Source organism: Portunus trituberculatus, chromosome 37, assembly GCF_017591435.1.
Source record: "Portunus trituberculatus isolate SZX2019 chromosome 37, ASM1759143v1, whole genome shotgun sequence".
NCBI classification, from domain to species: Eukaryota; Metazoa; Arthropoda; class Malacostraca; order Decapoda; family Portunidae; genus Portunus; species Portunus trituberculatus.
Window position 1 is genome coordinate 23743759 of NC_059291.1, and position 19258 is coordinate 23763016.

The window sequence follows — 19258 nt, forward strand, 5'->3', positions numbered from 1 at the left end:
CTAATGCTAGTAGTAACTGTAAAGTCAAACCATTGTTGGTGTATCATTCTGAGAACCCCAGGGCCTTTAAAGCACATAAGGTGTTAAAAGGGAAACTCCAGTTCATGTGGTGTGCCAATAGTAAGGCATGGGTAACTTGCCAATTCCTCCTCCGTACTACATACATATACAGGCAACCCTCGTTTAACGAAGGGGTTATGTTCCTAAAAAACACTTCGTTAAGCGAAACTTCGTTAAGCGAACCGATTATAACAAGTTTAACCCCTGATTTGAACTTCCATTGAGAGTAAACAAAGCGAGAGTGCATCATAGTACAGTAAAAGGTTTAATGAAAGTAAAAATTATGAAGTTAAACATTTAGGTAGTTTAATTTAAGTCATTATAATGTACAGTAATGTATGTATGTACGTAACTTTGTAATGTTGATGATCTTAACTTTATGAAGGGAGGGAGAGTGAAACGGGAAATACACTAACCGGCAACCTGTGGAATGTAAACAAAGTGCGCATCATGTTACCGCATACAAAACTTATGTACCACATTTCCACAAGGCTTTCCATTTTATCTATTGTAGAGTCACGAGTTCTGGTGGTTCTTTTAGCTTGCAAGGAAGATGAGGTCTCACTAGCCTTCTTAATAGAGTCTCTTGACTTGAAAATAGTAGACAGTAGATGGAGTCAAGCCATGGTGGGAAGCAATGTTATTAGTTTTCTGGCCTTTCTCTTGTCTGTGAATAATACCCAGCTTCACTTCGAGAGTAAGACACTTCCTGGGCTGCGTTCCGTTGGAAGTTAGCACGCTGCCCCCGCGCAACCCCCAACGGAACGCAAGGGAACGCGTAAGCCATACGGGTATGGTTGACAAAGATGGCCGTCCAAGCTGCTCTCCTCCTCCTCACTCAAGAGCTCGCAGAAGACCCTCTGTTGGACGCTGCAGAGCTCCTCTTAGCACGAGAGGAGGAAATATTGCTGAGGCAAGAGGAAGAGGGAGAAGAGAGGCTGCCAAGGCAAGGAGAAGAGAGAGATGATAGGCTGCCAAGTCCTGTGAGGGTCAAGGACTATGCAGAGACGATAGTGCCTCTTTACTCCGGGAAAGACTTCAAGAAACACTTTCGAATGCAAAGGGAAACTGTCCCTGCAGCCACAGGTGCTGGAGGGGCCTCTGTAGCAGCTACCATGGCGGTAGAGGCTGTCTCTTCTGCCTCAGAGGCTGTGGGAAGAAATGCGACACATATAACACCGTCTTTTATTGCTATAAATACTAATATTTTCGTCATATTGCCTTATTCCAGCATTCTACAAGGGATAACAGACTTACCACATTGTTTTTTATGTTCTGTGACGTTACTTAAGCTGTCAAAATAGCATTTACATCCCCCACACTGAAAATATAGTGGTGAAGCGGCGGACGTCTGCGGTTTATTGATAAATAATTGTTGCTAGACACCGCCAAGCATTCACCTCCGAGGAGCGCAAGGTCCGGCAAGCTTCCGCAAGGCAAGCTGTATGCTGGTCCCCCCCGATTCGGGGGAAGTATGCCATACTGTACGCCTTACGGTCCCCAACGGAACGCGGCCCTGGTCTTCTTAGGAACGTTAGGCCACATTGCAGGGGGTTTTGGTGGTAAGTTGAACTAAGGAAGATGAGCTGCTGGTGACGCTGTTATGTTTTGACTGGGCAGTGAGTGGTGCGTGTCATCTTGATCTTGATCTTGATGCTACAGGTGACACAGAATTTCTTCTGAGTCAGTCCTTTGTATCGGCAGAGCCTGTGTTGTCCACGAGAGGCTTGATCTTGATCTTTATTCTACAGGTGTCTCAGGATTTCTCCTGAGGCAGGCCTTAGTACCAGCAGCTCCTGATGTATTTAAAAGCCTGTCAGCTTGCATGATACAGTGGGGCTTTCAAATTTGGAAAAAAATTACCTGGATAAAACTTCGTTAAAGCGAGTTTGGTGTTCTTTAAACGAGCAGATGGTAGTAAAATTAAACCTTCGTTATAGCGAAATTTCGTTGTGTGAACCTTCGTTAAACGGGGGTTGCCTGTACTGGCAAACCCCGCTTAACGAAGGGATTATGTTCCTAAAAAACCCTTCTTTAAGCAAAACTTCATTAAGCGAACCAATTATAACAAGTTTAACCCCTGACTTGAACTTCCATTGAGAGTAAACAAAGCGAGAGTGCATCATAGTACAGTGAAAGGTTTAATGAAAGTAAAAATTATGAAGTTAAACATTTAGACAGTTTAATTTAAGTCATTATAATGTACACTAATGTATGTATGTACATAACTTTATAATGTTGATGATCTTAAATTTATGAAGGGAGGGAGAGTGAAACAGGAAAGACACTAACCGGCAACCTGTGGAATGTAAACAAAGGGCGCATCATTGTATCACATACAAAACTTATGTACCACATTTCCACAAGGCTTTCCACTTTATCCATTGTAAAGTCACGAGTTCAGGTGGTTCTTTTAGCTTGCAATGAAAATACGGTCTCACCAGCCTTCTTAATAGAGTCTGCTGACTTGAAAATAGTAGAGACAGTAGATGGTGGCAAGCAATGCTATTGGTTTTCTTGCCTCTCTCGTGTCTGTGAATAATACCCAGCTTCACTTCGAGAGAAAGAGACTTTCTGGTCTTCTTAGCAATGCTAGGCGACATTGCAGGGTGTTTTGGTGGTAAGTTGAGCGAGGGAAGACGAGCTGCTGCTGACGCTGTTATTGTTTTGAACGGGGAGTGAGTGGTGCGTGTGTTGTCCATGAGAGGTACTGGTATATTCAAAAGCCTGTTGGTTTGCATGATACGGCGGGACTTTCAAACTTGGAAAAAATTACCTGGATAAAACTTCGTTAAAGTGAGTTTGGTGTTCATTAAACGAGCAGATGGTAGTAAAATGAAACCTTCGTTGTATCAAAATTTCGTTGTGTGAACCTTCGTTAAGTGGGGCTTGCCTTTATGAAGTTCTGTAACAGCGTCGGTAAGTACGAATGCATGTTTAACCCCTAGAACTTGGGGAAGTAAGGAGTTTTCGCTCGCGCTAACTCGGCAGGTTTGGCGAGAAACACACAAAATAGCCTGTACAGACAACCCCCGCTTAACGAAGGGGTTACATTCCTAGAAAAACCTTCATTAAGCGAAACTTCGTTAAGCGAACCAATTATAACAAGTTTGACCCCTGACTGAACTTCCATTGAGAATAAAAAAAAACGAGAGTGTATCATAGTACAGTGAAAGGTGTAAAGAAAGTAAAAATTATGAAGTTAAACATTTAAGCAGTTTAATTTAAGACTAAGTCATTATAATGTACCCTAATGTATGTATGTAACTTTATAATGTTGATGAGTGGAGCGGGAAATATACTAGCTGGCAAACTGTGGAATGTAAATAAACGCATCATTGTACCGCATACAAAACTTATGTACCACATTTCCACAAGGCTTTCCATTTTATGTATTGTAGTCACGAGTTCAAGTGGTTCTTTTAGCTTGCAAAGAAGATATGATCTCACCAGCCTTCTTAATAGAGTCTGCTGACTTGAAAATGGTAGACAGTAGATGGAGTCAAGCCATGGTGGGGAGCAATGCTATTAGTTTTCTCGCTTCTCTCATGTCTGTGAATAATATCCAGCTACACTTCGAGAGTAAGAGACTTCCTGATCTTCTTAGCAACGCTAGGCAACATTGCAAAGCGTTTTGGTGGCATGTAGAGTGAGGGAAGACGAGCTGCTGCTGACACTGTTATTGTTTTGAATTAAGGGAGTGAGTGGTGCGTGTTTTGTCCATGAGAGGCGCTGGTGTATTCAAAAGCCTGTCGGCTTGCGTGATACAGCGGGGCTTTCAAACTTGGAAAAAATTACCTGGATAAAACTTTGTTAAAGCGAGTTTGGTGTTTGTTAAATGAGCAGATGGTAGTAAAAGGAAACTTTCGTTGTAGCGAAATTTTGTTAAACGGGGGTTGCCTGTATTCACATACTGATTCCACTTGGAAATTCAATAAACGAGTGAGAACAAATGGTGTTCTGCCCACAAGCAACTCTTCCTCTTTGCAATGCAAATAACCAGATGTCTGCTATGGTTATCAAAATATCACAGGTTGAATGAGGTAGTATCATCGGTGTATGTGGCCTTGAGTCCGACTGGGGTTCAGCTGCCTTGGCTAGAGCGATAGAAAACGAGCCCCTTTTCTCTCTCTCTCTCTCTCTCTCTCTCTCTCTCTCTCTCTCTCTCTCTCTCTCTCTCTCTCTCTCCCTCTCCCTCCCTCCCTCCCTCCCTCTCTCTCTCTCTCTCTCTCTCTCTCTCTCTCTCTCTCTCTCTCTCTCTCTCTCTCTCTCTCTCTCTCTCCACCCCCCTCCCCTTCCTGTGGCCTGTTCTGATAACACTCTCATTCAAAAGTTGTCTCCCTGCAGCATGGCAAGAGACCCAAGGTGTAGAAGTAAGGCGTGTGGGAGAGGTGGCGGAATCAGACACCATGAAATCAGTGTCGCTCCCACCATCCATCGTGGGAGTTGGTGACACAGTGACGTATAGCATATGTTTACTCTTGATGAATGTTGCCATCTCACGAGCAAAGAAAATGGGAAGAAAACAGCCAAAATATAGCCCAAAATGCCTAAACGTCTATGGACATGCCCCGAGTCTTCCATGATGAACGTCTATCGATGTGTCCCAAGTTTTGCGGGTTACGTTGTTATTTGGGGCAATATAGTACAGGCAACCCCCGCTTAACGAAGGTTCACACAACGAAATTTCACTACAACGAAGGTTTCCTTTTACTACCATCTGCTCGTGTAACGAACACCAAACTTGCTTTAACAAAATTTTATCCAGGTAATATTTTCAAAGTTTGAAAGCCCCGCTGTATCATGCAAGTCGACAGGCTTTTGAATACACCAGCGCCTCTCGTGACAAAACGCGCACCACTCACTCCCCCTAGTTTAAAACAATAACAGCGTCAGCAGCAGCTCGTCTTCCCTCACTCTACATGCCACCAAAACGCCCTGGAATGTCGCCTAGCGTTGCTAAAAAGACCAGGAAGTCTCTTACTCTCAAAGTGAAGCTGGATATTATTCACAGACACGAGAAAGGCGAGAAAACTAATATAATAGCATTGCTTCCCATCATCTTAACTCCATCTACCGTCTACCATTTTCAAGTCAGCAAACTCTATTAAGAAGGCTGGTGAGATCATATCTTCCTTGCAAGCTAAAAGAACCACCTGAACTCGTGACTCTGCAATAGATAAAATGGAAAGCCTTGTGAAAATGTGGTACATAAGTTTTGTATGCAGTACAATGATGAGCCTTTGTTTTACATTCCACAGGTTGCCAGCTAGCATATTTTCCGCTCCACTCACCCTCCCTTCATAAATTTAAGATCATCAACATCATAAAGTTACTTACATACATACATTAGTGTACATTATAATGACTTAGCCTTAAACTAAACACTTAACTTCATTTTTTTTACTTTCATTAAACTTTCTACTGTTCTATGATGCACTCTCGCTTTGTTTACTCTCAGTGGAAGCTCAAGTCAGGGGTTAAACTTGTTATAATTGGTTCACTTAACGAGAATTCGCTTAACGAAGGTTTTTTTAGGAACTTAACCCCTTCGTTAAGTGGGGGTTGCCTGTACATTTATATCATGCATGCAATAAACATTGTATTTTTCTTATATTAAATCTATATTTGGTTGGTATTTAAAGCATGTTAATTTTTTGGGGAGGGGGTAAATTTGTATCACTAGAACGAATTAATTCTATTTCCATTAATTTCTATGGGAAAAATTTATTTGATATACGATTTTTTTTATATACAACGATCGTCACAGAATTAATTAAATTCGTATGTTGAAGTACCACTGTATTTGTGATCTTTCTAGGTTTGTGAGTATAACTCCTTCCAAAAATATGAACAAGAAGTGTGTTACAGGTATAGTTTATCAAGAAGCGTAAAATATTTTCGCTTCAAGAGAAACTAGACATCATAGCCAAGCTTAAGGCAGGTGAGAAGCTCCGTGAAGTAGGCAGGTTTTACTCTATTAATGAGTCCACAGTGTGTAATATGGTAAAATGTAAAGATGCCATAAAGATATTTGGGCCGCCATGGTACAATGGAACTATGCGTGCTTTGGGGTCCAAGGGGTCCCCAAGCGCACGGGTTCGAATCCTGTCCACGGACCGAGTGTAGGTTGGGCTTCCTCACTCGAGGCAATGGTTTCCTAGCGGGTGGGCTTTGAGATAGGAGTTACCCCAAAAAGTATCCCCTTTAGCCCATAAATTCCCATGAAAAGCCCACATGGTGTAAATAAAAAAGAAAAAAAAAGAACACTGTGCAGGAACGATTAATATGGGGTCCCTTATGGGGAATGTCAGGGGTCAGTCATGGTGGGTCCCAGTCCCAATCTTATTTGTAACATAGGGTTCTATTATTTGGTTAGTGTGTTTTTGATATATGGGCACATTTTCTTGGTCCCTTATCCACACATTAAGGGAGGATCCCTGTACTAAATATATTATGCACTTCTCTGTTAAGATATGTGTAAGTAACATGAAAGGTAATTGACTAGTATTGCCTTGCATCTGTTAAGAAAAGAAAAATTGAGGTGTTAGATGTAATGTGGAGTGGCGAAGGAGACCATTACAGTTCTTGACACTAGACAGATGACAAAGCATGACCTGTGTTGATGTAAAAACGTTACTTATAGAATTGCAATTAGGTTGACTATTTGTTTATCTTCCTACTAAATTCCTATATAACCTAACATTCATAATCCTCATCCTGCACGACCCTCACAAAGTCCTTCCCTTGTATGCCCAACTCCAGGAGAAAGATGATGAGTTGTGCAAGTTTGTCCAACAGTACGAAGAACAGCTGGCCAAAATGAAAGCCCAGAATGAGGTGCATGTCAAGGAGATAGAGGCCACATGGAAGAGCCGGGCAGAGAAGATGGTGAAGCAGAGGGAGGGTGAGATGCAGCAAGAGATGAATGGCCTCAAGCAGGACTGGACGAAAGAGCGTAGAGTGAGTCGTCTCTTTCTGTCAGAGTTTGTGCCACACTCAGTTATTATTTCATGCTCTTTGTAGAGTGAATATAATCTAAGGTATTTATCTCACATTTAACGATGTTTAATACACAGAAATGTTTTGTTGATGAGGTGAGTGAGTATAGAGTGAGTGTAACTTTCTGGCATGAATATAACATTTTCTTTATTACCTGTTTTCATGAGCAGCACAAAATATAGGCACATATGGACAGATCAGCTATAATTCCTTTGTTTCTTGAAATTATATGATTTGTAGATATTTGTAATGATTGGACAGTCTAAGCCTAAATGATTCTTGTTTGACTGTCCTGTTGCTACACTATCTTCAGTTGTGACTCACTACACTTTTCATCATATTGGTGTGTGATGCCCATACATTACACAAGTTACATAGAATAAAAGTAACCTATAATTTTGAATTCTTATTATGATTAATAGATCCAAAATTAATTGAAAAATTGTTTGCTTGCAACTTTTGTTGTTATGTAGCAATTAACTTACTTTGCATTGACTGATCTGCTCTTTATTGCTTTTTCTGACATAATGTAACAATAAGGTTATGGTAGTGATATAAATGCATGCTAATTCTGCATGTCTTCTTTTGTTATGTACATGATAGAATGTGTTGTACTTGATTTATTATGGAATTTGGTACATACAAGACTATCAAAGAAGTCATGAACTTTACTAAAGGTAGAATACCAGCAGTGCAAATTGTAGCTGGTGCAACATAAACTATAAAAGAAAAAACTGCAAACTGTTTAAGCAAAGCTACACACATGCTTATTAGTGAAACCCAGATGTGGAACATTGGTGCAGCTGGAGGATTACAAGGAAATACCAAGGATACATTTCGGTCTAACTCTTGTATTTAACTGATTTCTGTTTAGAAATTTTCTGTAAACCTTCAAGTATAGTACTGTTGACCCGCGCTAACTTGGACTAATAGGGGGAAAGGTTCGTTCCAGAAACGTGAATGTCTGACGTATACGAATTTGGGCAATTCAACTTGACTTTAGGGGGATGGTGCAAGATTTATTTTGGGATTATTGTCTCTCCGAAACCTTCAGTCCCTAAATTGCCAGATAGTGTAGTTTATTTTCTGATAATTAAATATCCTTTCCATCAGGAAGCCATTTTTAAATGTTTCATGTGGTTGTGTCATAGCATGACTCACCCTAAAAAATTATGTATCACTTAATGTTTATGTCAATGCAAAAAGATTTTATATGAATATTTTTCTCTTGATAAATTTCAACCTCTGTGTGTCTCTCTCTCACTTAGTGACTCAGTACGTGGCCAAGCATCAAGAGGGGTCATGCGTCATTTAGCTTTACTTTTTCAGAAATAACTCCTTACTTGCATAAATTTCCAAGAATTAGAATCAGAAATTTTAAGAAGAGAAGACAACAAGAAATAAATGTATAATTGCAAGACAGCTGTGGCTTGAACCCTCACCCATCCTAGACCCTCAACTCACCCCACGCCTCACTGCCACCTTCATCATCCTCTCTCTACATCAGAAAACTATGATCTTTTCAAACAGTTTTTTTTTTCTCACTACTTTTCATCATCACAACTATACATCATATAAATCACATAATAACACCATTACAAAAGATTATTTTGAGATGAAGGTATAAAGCTGGGCAAGACAGTAATAATTACTTCACAGTATCATTATCTCACTTCAACACACTAATAACAATTCAGAGTGTTCAGTTCAGTTGTAAAACGGTAGATTGGCGTGATGCTGTCAATCAGATGAATACAAATAGCAAAACAAGGACAAAATGATGAAAAATCTTATAGGAGCGAATATCTAATTTTTTTTTTTTTTTTTTTTTTTCCCCACTTCAAAAGATGTTCACAAAATTGGTATAAATTCTGATCGACTTTTGTTTGGTATCATTTTAAACAACAACTAAAATTTTTTTTTTTGTTGGATTTAGATTTTTGATAATGTCAATAGAAAACGAGGTATAGGAAAGTGGGAAAACACTTTTTGGAAAAAAAAAAAGGTGGGCAGTTCAACTAGAACTTTAGTCCCGGGGTCGGTCAGAGTCTAACATTGCAAAATCAGACTTTTCAGGGTCTGAGTTATCGAGGTTCAACAGTATGCCTAAATTTTATGTATCCCTGGTAAAAGAAAAGAAAAAAAAAATGTATTGGCACTAACAGTGTTAGAAAATATGAGACATAGACTATAATATAGGGGAAATGACATGGGTATATTGATGCTACTGGTTTGAGAGGTGCCAAATATGAACATATATAAACCACCCTACTTTGTAGTAACACATGGGAACTACTGTTTCTGTGAAGTGAACAGGCTTGCAAACATGACCAACTGACTCAGAGATTAAACATTTCATGTATCAGAGAGCCGATACTTTTTATTATGGTACAGCGTGCCCTTTTAGAGTAGTGTTGCACCCTTGATGGTTTTAGTGATATAAGGTGAAGAGAAGTACAGCACATTCTTGGTTTTGTTTATTATGTTTTGAACGCTGTGTATAAGATTGCCTTTGTTATTTTCACCCAAGTATCTTCCTTCTTTTTTCTTTTTTGTTTTAATTCTCTTAGAGTCCCGAGCCTGACCCTGCTGAAAGCCCCAAGGTATGTTTGCTCACATTGAGCTACAGCTTTCCATTGATATGAACTGAAGATTTGAAAATTTTTTGGTGTGTAACTGCATGCTCACTTCACTTCAAAGTAGAACAGGTCTGACTCATGTGAGAGAAAATGTTGTATATGTATCTTGAAGGACAGGAGTTAAATCTCTAGATTGATTATATTTGCAGGATTTGAAAATTAATATTTTTAAAATATTAAAAAGAATGCATGTGCTATTTTGGCACATAAGTATATTCAGTGAGGACACAATGAAAGTGTGTATGTTGTTATTGTTATTATGATAGTTGATGCACAAAGTAGTAATTGTTCCTTGGATAATGTGACAGCTCCCATCATAAAAGGAATCTTGATCTTTTACTTGTGTATCTTATCATAATTAGTGAAGCTCCATCACACACAGGATGCTCCTTCCATGTAGCTGATTAATGTTGTAGAGGAAACTGATAAAGTGATTTCTGTAGCATCCTATATAACTGAACCCTATATAAATTATATCTGGATACATCATGTAACCAAAATTTTATTACCGGACATTATACCATACACTACATTTATGCATAACTATCCATACTTGATTTAAAAATTCCCCTAGAAGAACTTAGATTGATTTCTGTCCTTGCATGAAAAATCTTAGAGGCATTGCAAAATAAGTTTGGTCTCAATTTTTAGAACTGCATAATTAAATTATTGGGTTCATTATTAGGTATAAAAATCTGTGTGTGATGTTATAAAAAATTATTCCTGATTATTTTTATGATGCAGAAACAAGCTCATATAACAAGAGTTTCACAAATGAAATTATGAGTCTAGAAGAAAAATGGATTGTGTTGAAGTTAATTAAATATTTGTTTACAAAGGAAGTGCCATGAGTTGTTATTTGGAAAAAGATTGATCTTTGATGTTATAAATATTATGATCATTCTTTAATTGTTGAAATAATCCAAAAGTATAAGAAACCTGTACTTAATAGATTTCATGTTTTTCTTCCCATATTCTTTTACATGAAAAAAAAAAAAAAAACTTGCCAAGAGCCTCAGAAAAAAAAAGTCTGCTTAATTATCACTCCCTCATTCATTCATTCATTGTGCACATTACCCATTTTTTAGGAACTGGAGAGGCTGACCCAGGTAGCAGCTGCTGCCTTCCAGAGTGGCACTGAGTCAGTGGAGCTCCTCAAGAAGCAGGTGGCTGCTCAGCGCAGGGAACTGGAGGATGTGAAGCACAACCACGGGTGAGTGTTGCCATCATCCTGGTGGTCTCTATCAGGGGTGTGCTATTCAATTCATGTAAATTTTGTTATATTCTTCCACTTATGCAAGTTAGTATTGTTAAGTTTCTTACAGTTTTCATTCCTCAATCTTAGTATTGTATACAAGTCAGTTTTACTATTCTTTCACACATGGAAGATAACATTTTTAGGTTCCTTAATGTTCTTACTCACTCATATGGATCTTAGTCAGGGCACCTTTATGAATTCTAGTCAAGATATTACCCTTTATGTTATACCTTCTGTAAGATGTGAAGGGGAGAAAAAAAAAAGCAAAGTTGTACCTTACATTGGCCTTGATTGTTTGCATCTTCTAAAGGTGGAACTTTGTCAAACCTTTCAGGAAAGAAGTAGGTGAGCTGAAAGCTCTGCTGGAGCTGAAGCGAAGGGCAAGGGCTTCCAGTGGAAGCTCAGGAGTCCGGCTCGGGGTGTCTCTTGAAGAAGCAGCAGAGTTTGAGTACCTCAAGAATGTTTTGTACCAATACATGCTGGGCAAAGAAACACAGGTAAGTTGAAGTGTCATATGGGAACCTTCACTATCATTGCTATCATCCCAATGCCTCCTCACCAATTCCTCCATCCCTAGAAGTATGAGTATGAGGAAGCCAGAAGAATGTCACAAAAAATGAGTAAAACTCTGTTATATATGAAACTCGCATATTTCTTGCATACTTAATGCACAAATTCATATCTCAAAACCATCTGACTAATTGTGTGACCTAATCATCATGGTTCCTGTGAAGTGAAAAGAGTTTACTCGCACAGAATTTTTTCATTTCATTATCACAATACTTTTCATGTTTGTATAACTTCCAGCCTTGCTTTCAGTTGCTTGTCAGGTCATGTCATGCATCTGATAATTTTTCAACTATACCAGCAAGGGATGGCTGTTACAGAAGTCTACCAATCATCCCATAGTGTTCTGCCTGCACAATATTTCTTTATAACAAATGAATATACAACATCTACCTAATCAGAATAAATTAATAGAATCATCATCTGTTTTCCAGACATTAAGTAAAGTGTTGTGTGCTGTGGTGAAGTTTGATGGTCGGCAGCAGCAGGAAATTCTGGAACATGAGGAGCAGCGCCAAAGTATGGTAAGTGTCAGGTGAGGGACGGTTGGTGGGGGGAGGGAGCTCAGGTAGAGTAGGCTAGGGGAAGTGAGCTGGTGACATTGAGGTGGTGAGGGGTGCAGCTACCTAAGATTGAGCTGGTTGGATATGAGAGAAAACTGGTATTTCTAAACATCTCTGTCATGAGGTTTAATTTCCAAAACTGTTGCTAGAGAGGTTGTCACTCTCCACAGCAGTGACAAATGTACTTATCTTTCAGTTTTGGATAAATCTTTCATATACATATTCACTGAAGTGCATACCAATAAGATAAGAGAAATAGATATACAAAATTACTTAATTTTGCATTTACAATTTGTTTATTTGTGTATTCATTGATATGTGACATATTGGTAATTATCAGCTGAGGTCAGTAAATGGCTCAGTTCACCCCAGCCTTCTCCAGGAAGGAAAGTCAGCTGTGTCCAAGGCGCTCTGATTACACAGGCAAGCACTGCAGTCTACCACTAACTGACTTTAATGTGGTTGTTTTATTGATGATGGTGGCTGAAGATGTGTGGTGTTTATTAGCAACTAAAACCCATAACAAAACTGTGTTTGATGAGATCTGTAAGCCTAGTGTCAATAGTATTCAGAAGGCAAGAGTTTCATAGGGAGCAGCAGCACCTCTTCCTTGCTTCATATAACAACTTCCAGTAACACTCAGTAGTGTATGAAGATTACTTATCAATCAATTTTCACCATTGTCTTTAAAGGTGAAACAGCAGATAGAAGAATGGTTTGAGTTTCACCTATAGCAGCGGTCACTTCATTTGCCAATCTTGTTAGGTCCAGAAATATCACTTTCTCCCCTTTTCATCCTACTGCAGCTAAAGAGTAATCTTGTGTCATTTCTTTATTATTAGAGACTCAGTGAAGCTTTAATGATAATCATATGTAAGTGTTTACCATCAAATCATATTAAACACTGAATAAAAGGAGACAGGTCCTTAAGGAATTTTTGTATAACAGTTCCTCTTCAGTTTCTCTGACCATTTCTTTCCACTCTGCTCAACACTTTTCACAGCTACTTATCTGATGTGCCTATTGCTCCATCTCTTTGGCCTCCCTCTACCCTTTCTTACAACATTGTTTATGGACTTGTTATGTACAAGGACATTTAACCAACCAATATTCAAATTCAACTGGTTGTTTTGGGTGTTGTTTTAGTTGCTGCATTGACCCAGAGATCAGTCAATCAATCAGGCTAGTTGAGTTGTCATTATTTTTTAAATTTCTGATGCATGAATATTACACAACAATTATTGTTGTTCATCATAGACTGCCTTTTTCTATATTCCCTTTTATGATTCTGGTTCTTTGGACATAATTTGTTAAGTTTGATTCCCAAGACTAGTGTAGGGTAGTTAGATAATCATCATCAGTGCAGGACAAAAATGTAACTGTTGGTGTATTGTTCCCACAGCTGCCGAATTGGTCACAAGGTTTAGGCTTCTACTGAGGGATGCAAACCACATCTGCCACCTGAAGGGAAATAGGTAAAAACATGTTCATAAAAGTACCTGAATTATGTTAAAAGCCAGTTTATGACTGGAGATTTGTGGTTATTACACTCAGTATCAGGTTCATTGTACAGTGTTCATGTTTAGCAATCTATAGCTAAGCAGCTCAAAGGAAGTGATGGTGTCAGTATACACAATACTTGTTCTGTTACTCATCAGCACAAAGTTTAAAAGTTACACAGTTTTATAAGAAAATGCCAATACTGTGGGATAGCCAGTGATCATTTCAACACTGCATGAGTGTGGCTGTCAGGCTCCACGGGGAAAATTTTTGGTGAATGTCATTGTTTGGTAGATCAACTTCTTTTTTTTTTTTTTTTTTTTTTTATTTAGTTTATTTATTCATTATTTTTGTATTAGATTATTTCTTTCCCCACACTAACCTGTTATCTTCAGAAGACTTCAAATCAACACAATTTAGAAAACAGAAATACCCACCAGGTGCAGCATGAGCTTTATTTTTTATCATAAATTCATATCTTTAAATTATCAATGTACTCCTCTTTTTGCAAGGTAATAAAGAATCTAGTCATTATAATCATACCCATTGTAAAGATTCATTATTCTGTTATTATATCTTGGCTGATTTTAGTGCAGAGAACCCTCATGAATGCTGCCCAACATTTTTCATTACCTACGTAACATTATATATATATATATATATATATATATATATATATATATATATATATATATATATATATATATATATATATATATACAGAGTATATTTTTAAAGCAGTGAAATCTATTTGTAAGTTTTTTGTAAGTGTGCAATGTGGCTGTAGAGTCTGGGTTTCGAAGTCCTGTTTTTCTTTGTGTTTTCAGAACCATGGTTAACTTCTTAATATATTAGCAAATTGATTGAGAATATTAATTCACTGATTGATGATTGATCTACTGACTTGTGAATGATTTATCTACTAATTTGAGAATAGTGCAAAGTACTGATTGTGGCTCTCATATATTTATGAAAGTTGAACACTGTCTCATATTTATTATTACTGCATAGATATTATTAGGATCTTAAAACCACACCTTTATCAGTCCTCTTCATCTGTTTTTTTTTTTTTTTTTTTTTTTTTTTTTCAAAACTAGGGAGATTTCTATTTTGATTAATGAACACTTTCCATAATACAGTATGTCTATTCTTTCATACTGTTCATCAGCGGCCAAATGTATATAGCAGAACATTTCCTTGTAAGAAACTTGGTGTTTGAACAAGAAGCTGATTACTGACTAAAGCAACTCACACACTACAGTGCTGGATAGCCTCAGTGAGGCTGATGTTGCTGTGATCCAAGAGTTCTTCCAGCTTTTGAGAGAGAGAGAGAGAGAGAGAGAATGATCCCTTTCTTCAATACATCTCAGACACCATTGTTTGATGTCCATCTCAACTGAATAATCAACTGATATAAACAGATAAATATTTTATTAGTAGTAATTATTGATGTGTATATAACTAGCCAGAGATTCTCTCTCTCTCTCTCTCTCTCTCTCTCTCTCTCTCTCTCTCTCTCTCTCTCTCTCTCTCTCTCTCTCTTGTAATTGAATTGTTTGATGCCCACATAAATTGTGGTAGTGGTCATGTATCACAACAGGGACGAGGAAAAAATTGCCGAATGTCAGTCAGTGTCTTTCATTGATGCTTCTTAAGGTGCAAGTGGCAAAGTGTGTGTGGAAAATTGGTTATATTTTGAAAACACATTGAATGAGGCAAGTGTTGTGCTTATCAAAGGATGTTTCCCTGTCTTATGTTTGTTGTTGAATGGTTCAAAAGGCTTTGTATTTGAAATGAGAGGCTTGTAAGAAATCAGTAAAGGGAAGACATAGCATCGCAGTATGTCAGGAGGGTGTTTTGAAAGAGGCAAACTGAAGAGTTGAGTTATAGCCACAAACCATTTGTTAAGGAGTGTCATCAGGAAACAAGATAGCTTCATTAGGTTGTGTTTAGCAGAAAATCAAGAAAAGAATACTGTATACCATAAGACATATTATTGTAATGTATGTATATGGGTAACTATAAGATGACATGTTAATGTATCTTTACCTCGGTTTATGAGGGAAAAAAAAAAGACAATTGCATGTTCTCTTACAACTTTTCTCTTCTGAAAATATTTTTTTAATCTTTAAAAAGATCAGTGATCCAGAAGGGACTTGTTTTACAAGATTGACTCAAACCTGTGGAAGGAAAGCCTGTAGAAATGTTGAGAACTGCATTAATCACGTACATAAAAGGCAGAAGCTAAAATATTTTCAGAGGTTATTCATGAAAGGATAAGGAATAAAAAGACAGAGAAGATTTAAGAAAATATTGAGACTCAGAAGATCCAGTACTAATATACTATTGAGACACAAGGTTATCATAACTATAATAATAATTTCTTTCCATACCGAGTGCCAAGTACCTAGTGGCACTGTGAACATGACACTGTCTCTCTCTTTTACAGTCACTCCATTTATGCTGTTGATTTTGTTAGATATATGTTGTTGTTGTTAAGAGAGAAATTTATTATAATTTTGTTGTACATCCTGTAGCTTTATTTATTACTTTACTTAGCTTTGAGTGATTATCTCAGCTTAGTTGTCAACTCACTTTATATACATGTCATATTTCCTGAGCCTGCAACCTGTAGTCAGTCACTGTAGCTAGGGAATCTGTTTAGCTGGTCACTTTTTTTATATTTAAACCTTCATAGTGTTTCCACTGATCTTCCTGTGTGAAACATTGAAAAGTGAAACTATTTCACTTTTTATTTTTATCTGTGTGGCTATTGAAAGACTAACCCAAAACTAGCAAGTTTTTCCTTATGGTAGAAGCCTTGATTTAATATTATATTCAGTATAATATTGTATGTTTATTCACTTTTTTATTGTCTGAATTGCAATCTTGCCTGAAATAATTGGGTTCAACCCATACCTTGGCCTTATGAAGGTTTTATGAAACAAATCATCCTTGGATTTAGTTTATATATATATATATATATATATATATATATATATATATATATATATATATATATATATATATATATATATATATATATATATATATATATATATATTGGTACCTTGAGATACAAGTTTAATTTGTTCCATGATCAGCTTATATCTCAAGAAGCCTGTATCTCAAAACAATTTTTTCCCATTGAAATGCTTTGAAATACTATTAATCTGTTCCAGCCTCCCCAAAAAGAGCACCCCTAATTTTTTTGTGTGTGTGTTTTCAGGTAAGAAAAAGGTATTTATAAATAATAATTATTGCACAGAAACATAATAAAATATAACAAAAGATATAAATAAATAAACTACTCTTATAAAATATATTTATCTCGGAGGATGCATTCTACGGGATGTTACCCTACTGCATTCTCAACCCTCCCTTGGGACTGTCAATCAGCTGGAGTGTACAAATATAGCCACCCACAGAAGACTGGCTGCTCTAATAATCACAGAAGATTTCATTATGATCCTGTAAACATTGTTCATTGAATGAATGAAGTTTTAAGTAGGAGAGAGAGAGAGAGAGAGAGAGATTTATATTCTTTCCCCCCTCCATGATAAGCGTCGGGTGGGAGGTAGGGGGAGATAGGAGAAATTTGTTAATATTAATTTATCAATGCATGAAAATATATTAAATAACAGCAAAAATTTATTTAGTGTTCTTACCTTGGAGACACATGATTTTCGTTAATGAATAAAAAAAAAAAAATCAGTAAATAGTGCAAAAATTATCAAAGAACAATCACAGTGCATGAGATCCACGGGAAACACATAGATACTAGCTCAGCTGACGTTGGAACAATGCGCCGAGCCGCCAACTACAGCAGCAACATCTCCAAGCGTGACTCATATCTCAAAATATTGCTTATATCTCAAAGTAAAGAAAAATTACCAAATCATAGCTCATATCTCAGGCAGCTCGTATCTCAAGGTACCACTGTGTGTGTGTGTATATATATATATATATATATATATATATATATATATATATATATATATATATATATATATATATATATATATATATCCAATCACTCTCTTGTCAATATTCTTCTTATTATTATTATTTATTTATTTCTGAAATATCACATTATAATAGATATATGATTGATATACTTCTATCAGTCTAAGATACTATATATCTGTATATATTTGTACAAAGTTTTCAAGTACCAAGGTTGTCAATATCACACTGTGGGAACATCCACATCCTAGCCTCACCCAAGCAGCTTGTGTTTCGTATCTTCTGGTTGAACTTGTCTTGTGTACTAAAACCACTGCTTTTATTTATTAAGGTCCTTAGTGCAGAAACTCAAGGGTGCAGTCATTACCTAGAGTATTCAAAGTTCCTTGTGGTAACACATTTGCTAAAAGCTTTCCAAAGTGTCTGTGTAAACAATGTATTAAAATTATTATAGATGAAGGTTTAAATTTGTATCAATAACCTTTTCCAAGGCAAGGCTTTATTGCCTAGAGTACTTAAATGCATTTGATTTCACAGATTTGTGTCTCCTGTATGACTGATAGCCATTACATAATAACTAACTTCTGTACTATGCCTTCCCGAGTGCAAGGCAGTGAATGCAGTCACTACGCAACTCAAGCCTTGGCTGGAATTTATTCTAATGCACAATTATGTAATGGATTGTCAGTGTTAGTAAAAAACTTTTCATTTGTTGCTGTACCAATCACTAACTTATTCTAATAAGTGAATCCAATCTCTATGCACCATCATGATGGCCATATCTCGAATAATACTTTTGGCCAGAATGCATATACTTGATGGATTTTACATTCCAGATATAAAAGTAACAGCATGGAAAGTCAAAGTACATAATCTGTAAAGGTATAGTACATTTTCAAGCAAATGACTCAGTGAGAGTTAAATAGGAAGAAAAGTACTAGAATAAACAATAGAAAAAAATTAATATATAAGAATACTAAATAATGACTCCTTTTTTTCCTGAGAGAGAGAGAGAGAGAGAGAAAGCAAATCAAATAAAAATATGATTATTTTATTGTGAATAGCTGGTCTGTTTTCCCAGTTTCAGTTAATATTTATCTAAAAGCAAAGTAATACATCTTTGAAGCATGAGATCACTACATTGACTTGTTCAGTTAATCTTGTAACAAATTTCTGATTCTAAGCAAAATTATCCAGAGACAACTCAGAACACCTAACTTAGTAGATGTTTTAGCTGTATGTGTAGTCAGGGCTGAGTCAATAGGGAGCTTTAAAAGAAGATTAGATAAGTTCATTGATGGGGAGGATAGATGGAATTAGGTGTAAACACACAGGGACTACCTCATATAGGCCTGATGGCCTCTTGCAACTTCCCTCTTTTCTTATGTTCTTATGAGTATCATTGAAGAAGAGGGAATAGTTGATAGATGGAGGAATTGAGTTTTTGAGGCATTGAACAATACAAAATTGTTCTGTGCCAATAAAAAACTTTAGAGAGATCAGAAGTCAGGCATTCTGTGGCTTCTCTGCATGATTTGTGTACTTCCTGAAGGGTTGGTCATCTCTGAAAAGACTTGGAAAAGTGCAGGTTGCCATCAGCTTAGGAGTGGATAAAACAAGAAGGTTGGTTTAGACTTCAGATCATTGATGCATAATAAAAAGAGTCAGGATAGAACCCCAAAGAGCACCACTATTAATAGATT

The 19258-nt window shown here is 37.0% G+C and overlaps 1 protein-coding gene across 24 annotated transcripts in view; it reads left to right on the forward strand.

The window, feature by feature from the left end:
* LOC123514268 (golgin subfamily A member 4-like) overlaps positions 1–18022 on the forward strand; it is a 133080-nt gene extending 115058 nt beyond the window's left edge. For 13 of the 24 annotated variants that reach the window (XM_045272037.1, XM_045272052.1, XM_045272053.1 and 10 more), the window contains 7 exons: positions 6826–7023; positions 9633–9665; positions 10790–10914; positions 11294–11456; positions 11961–12050; positions 12430–12512; positions 13492–18022. In XM_045272037.1, the coding sequence (XP_045127972.1) occupies positions 6826–7023; positions 9633–9665; positions 10790–10914; positions 11294–11456; positions 11961–12050; positions 12430–12504 (684 nt within the window). In that variant the 3' untranslated portion in view covers positions 12505–12512; positions 13492–18022. The remainder of the gene's footprint in view (positions 1–6825; positions 7024–9632; positions 9666–10789; positions 10915–11293; positions 11457–11960; positions 12051–12429; positions 12513–13491) is intronic. The other 11 variants (XM_045272035.1, XM_045272040.1, XM_045272041.1 and 8 more) reach the window with 3 other exon arrangements.
* Positions 18023–19258: the final 1236 nt, after the last annotated feature.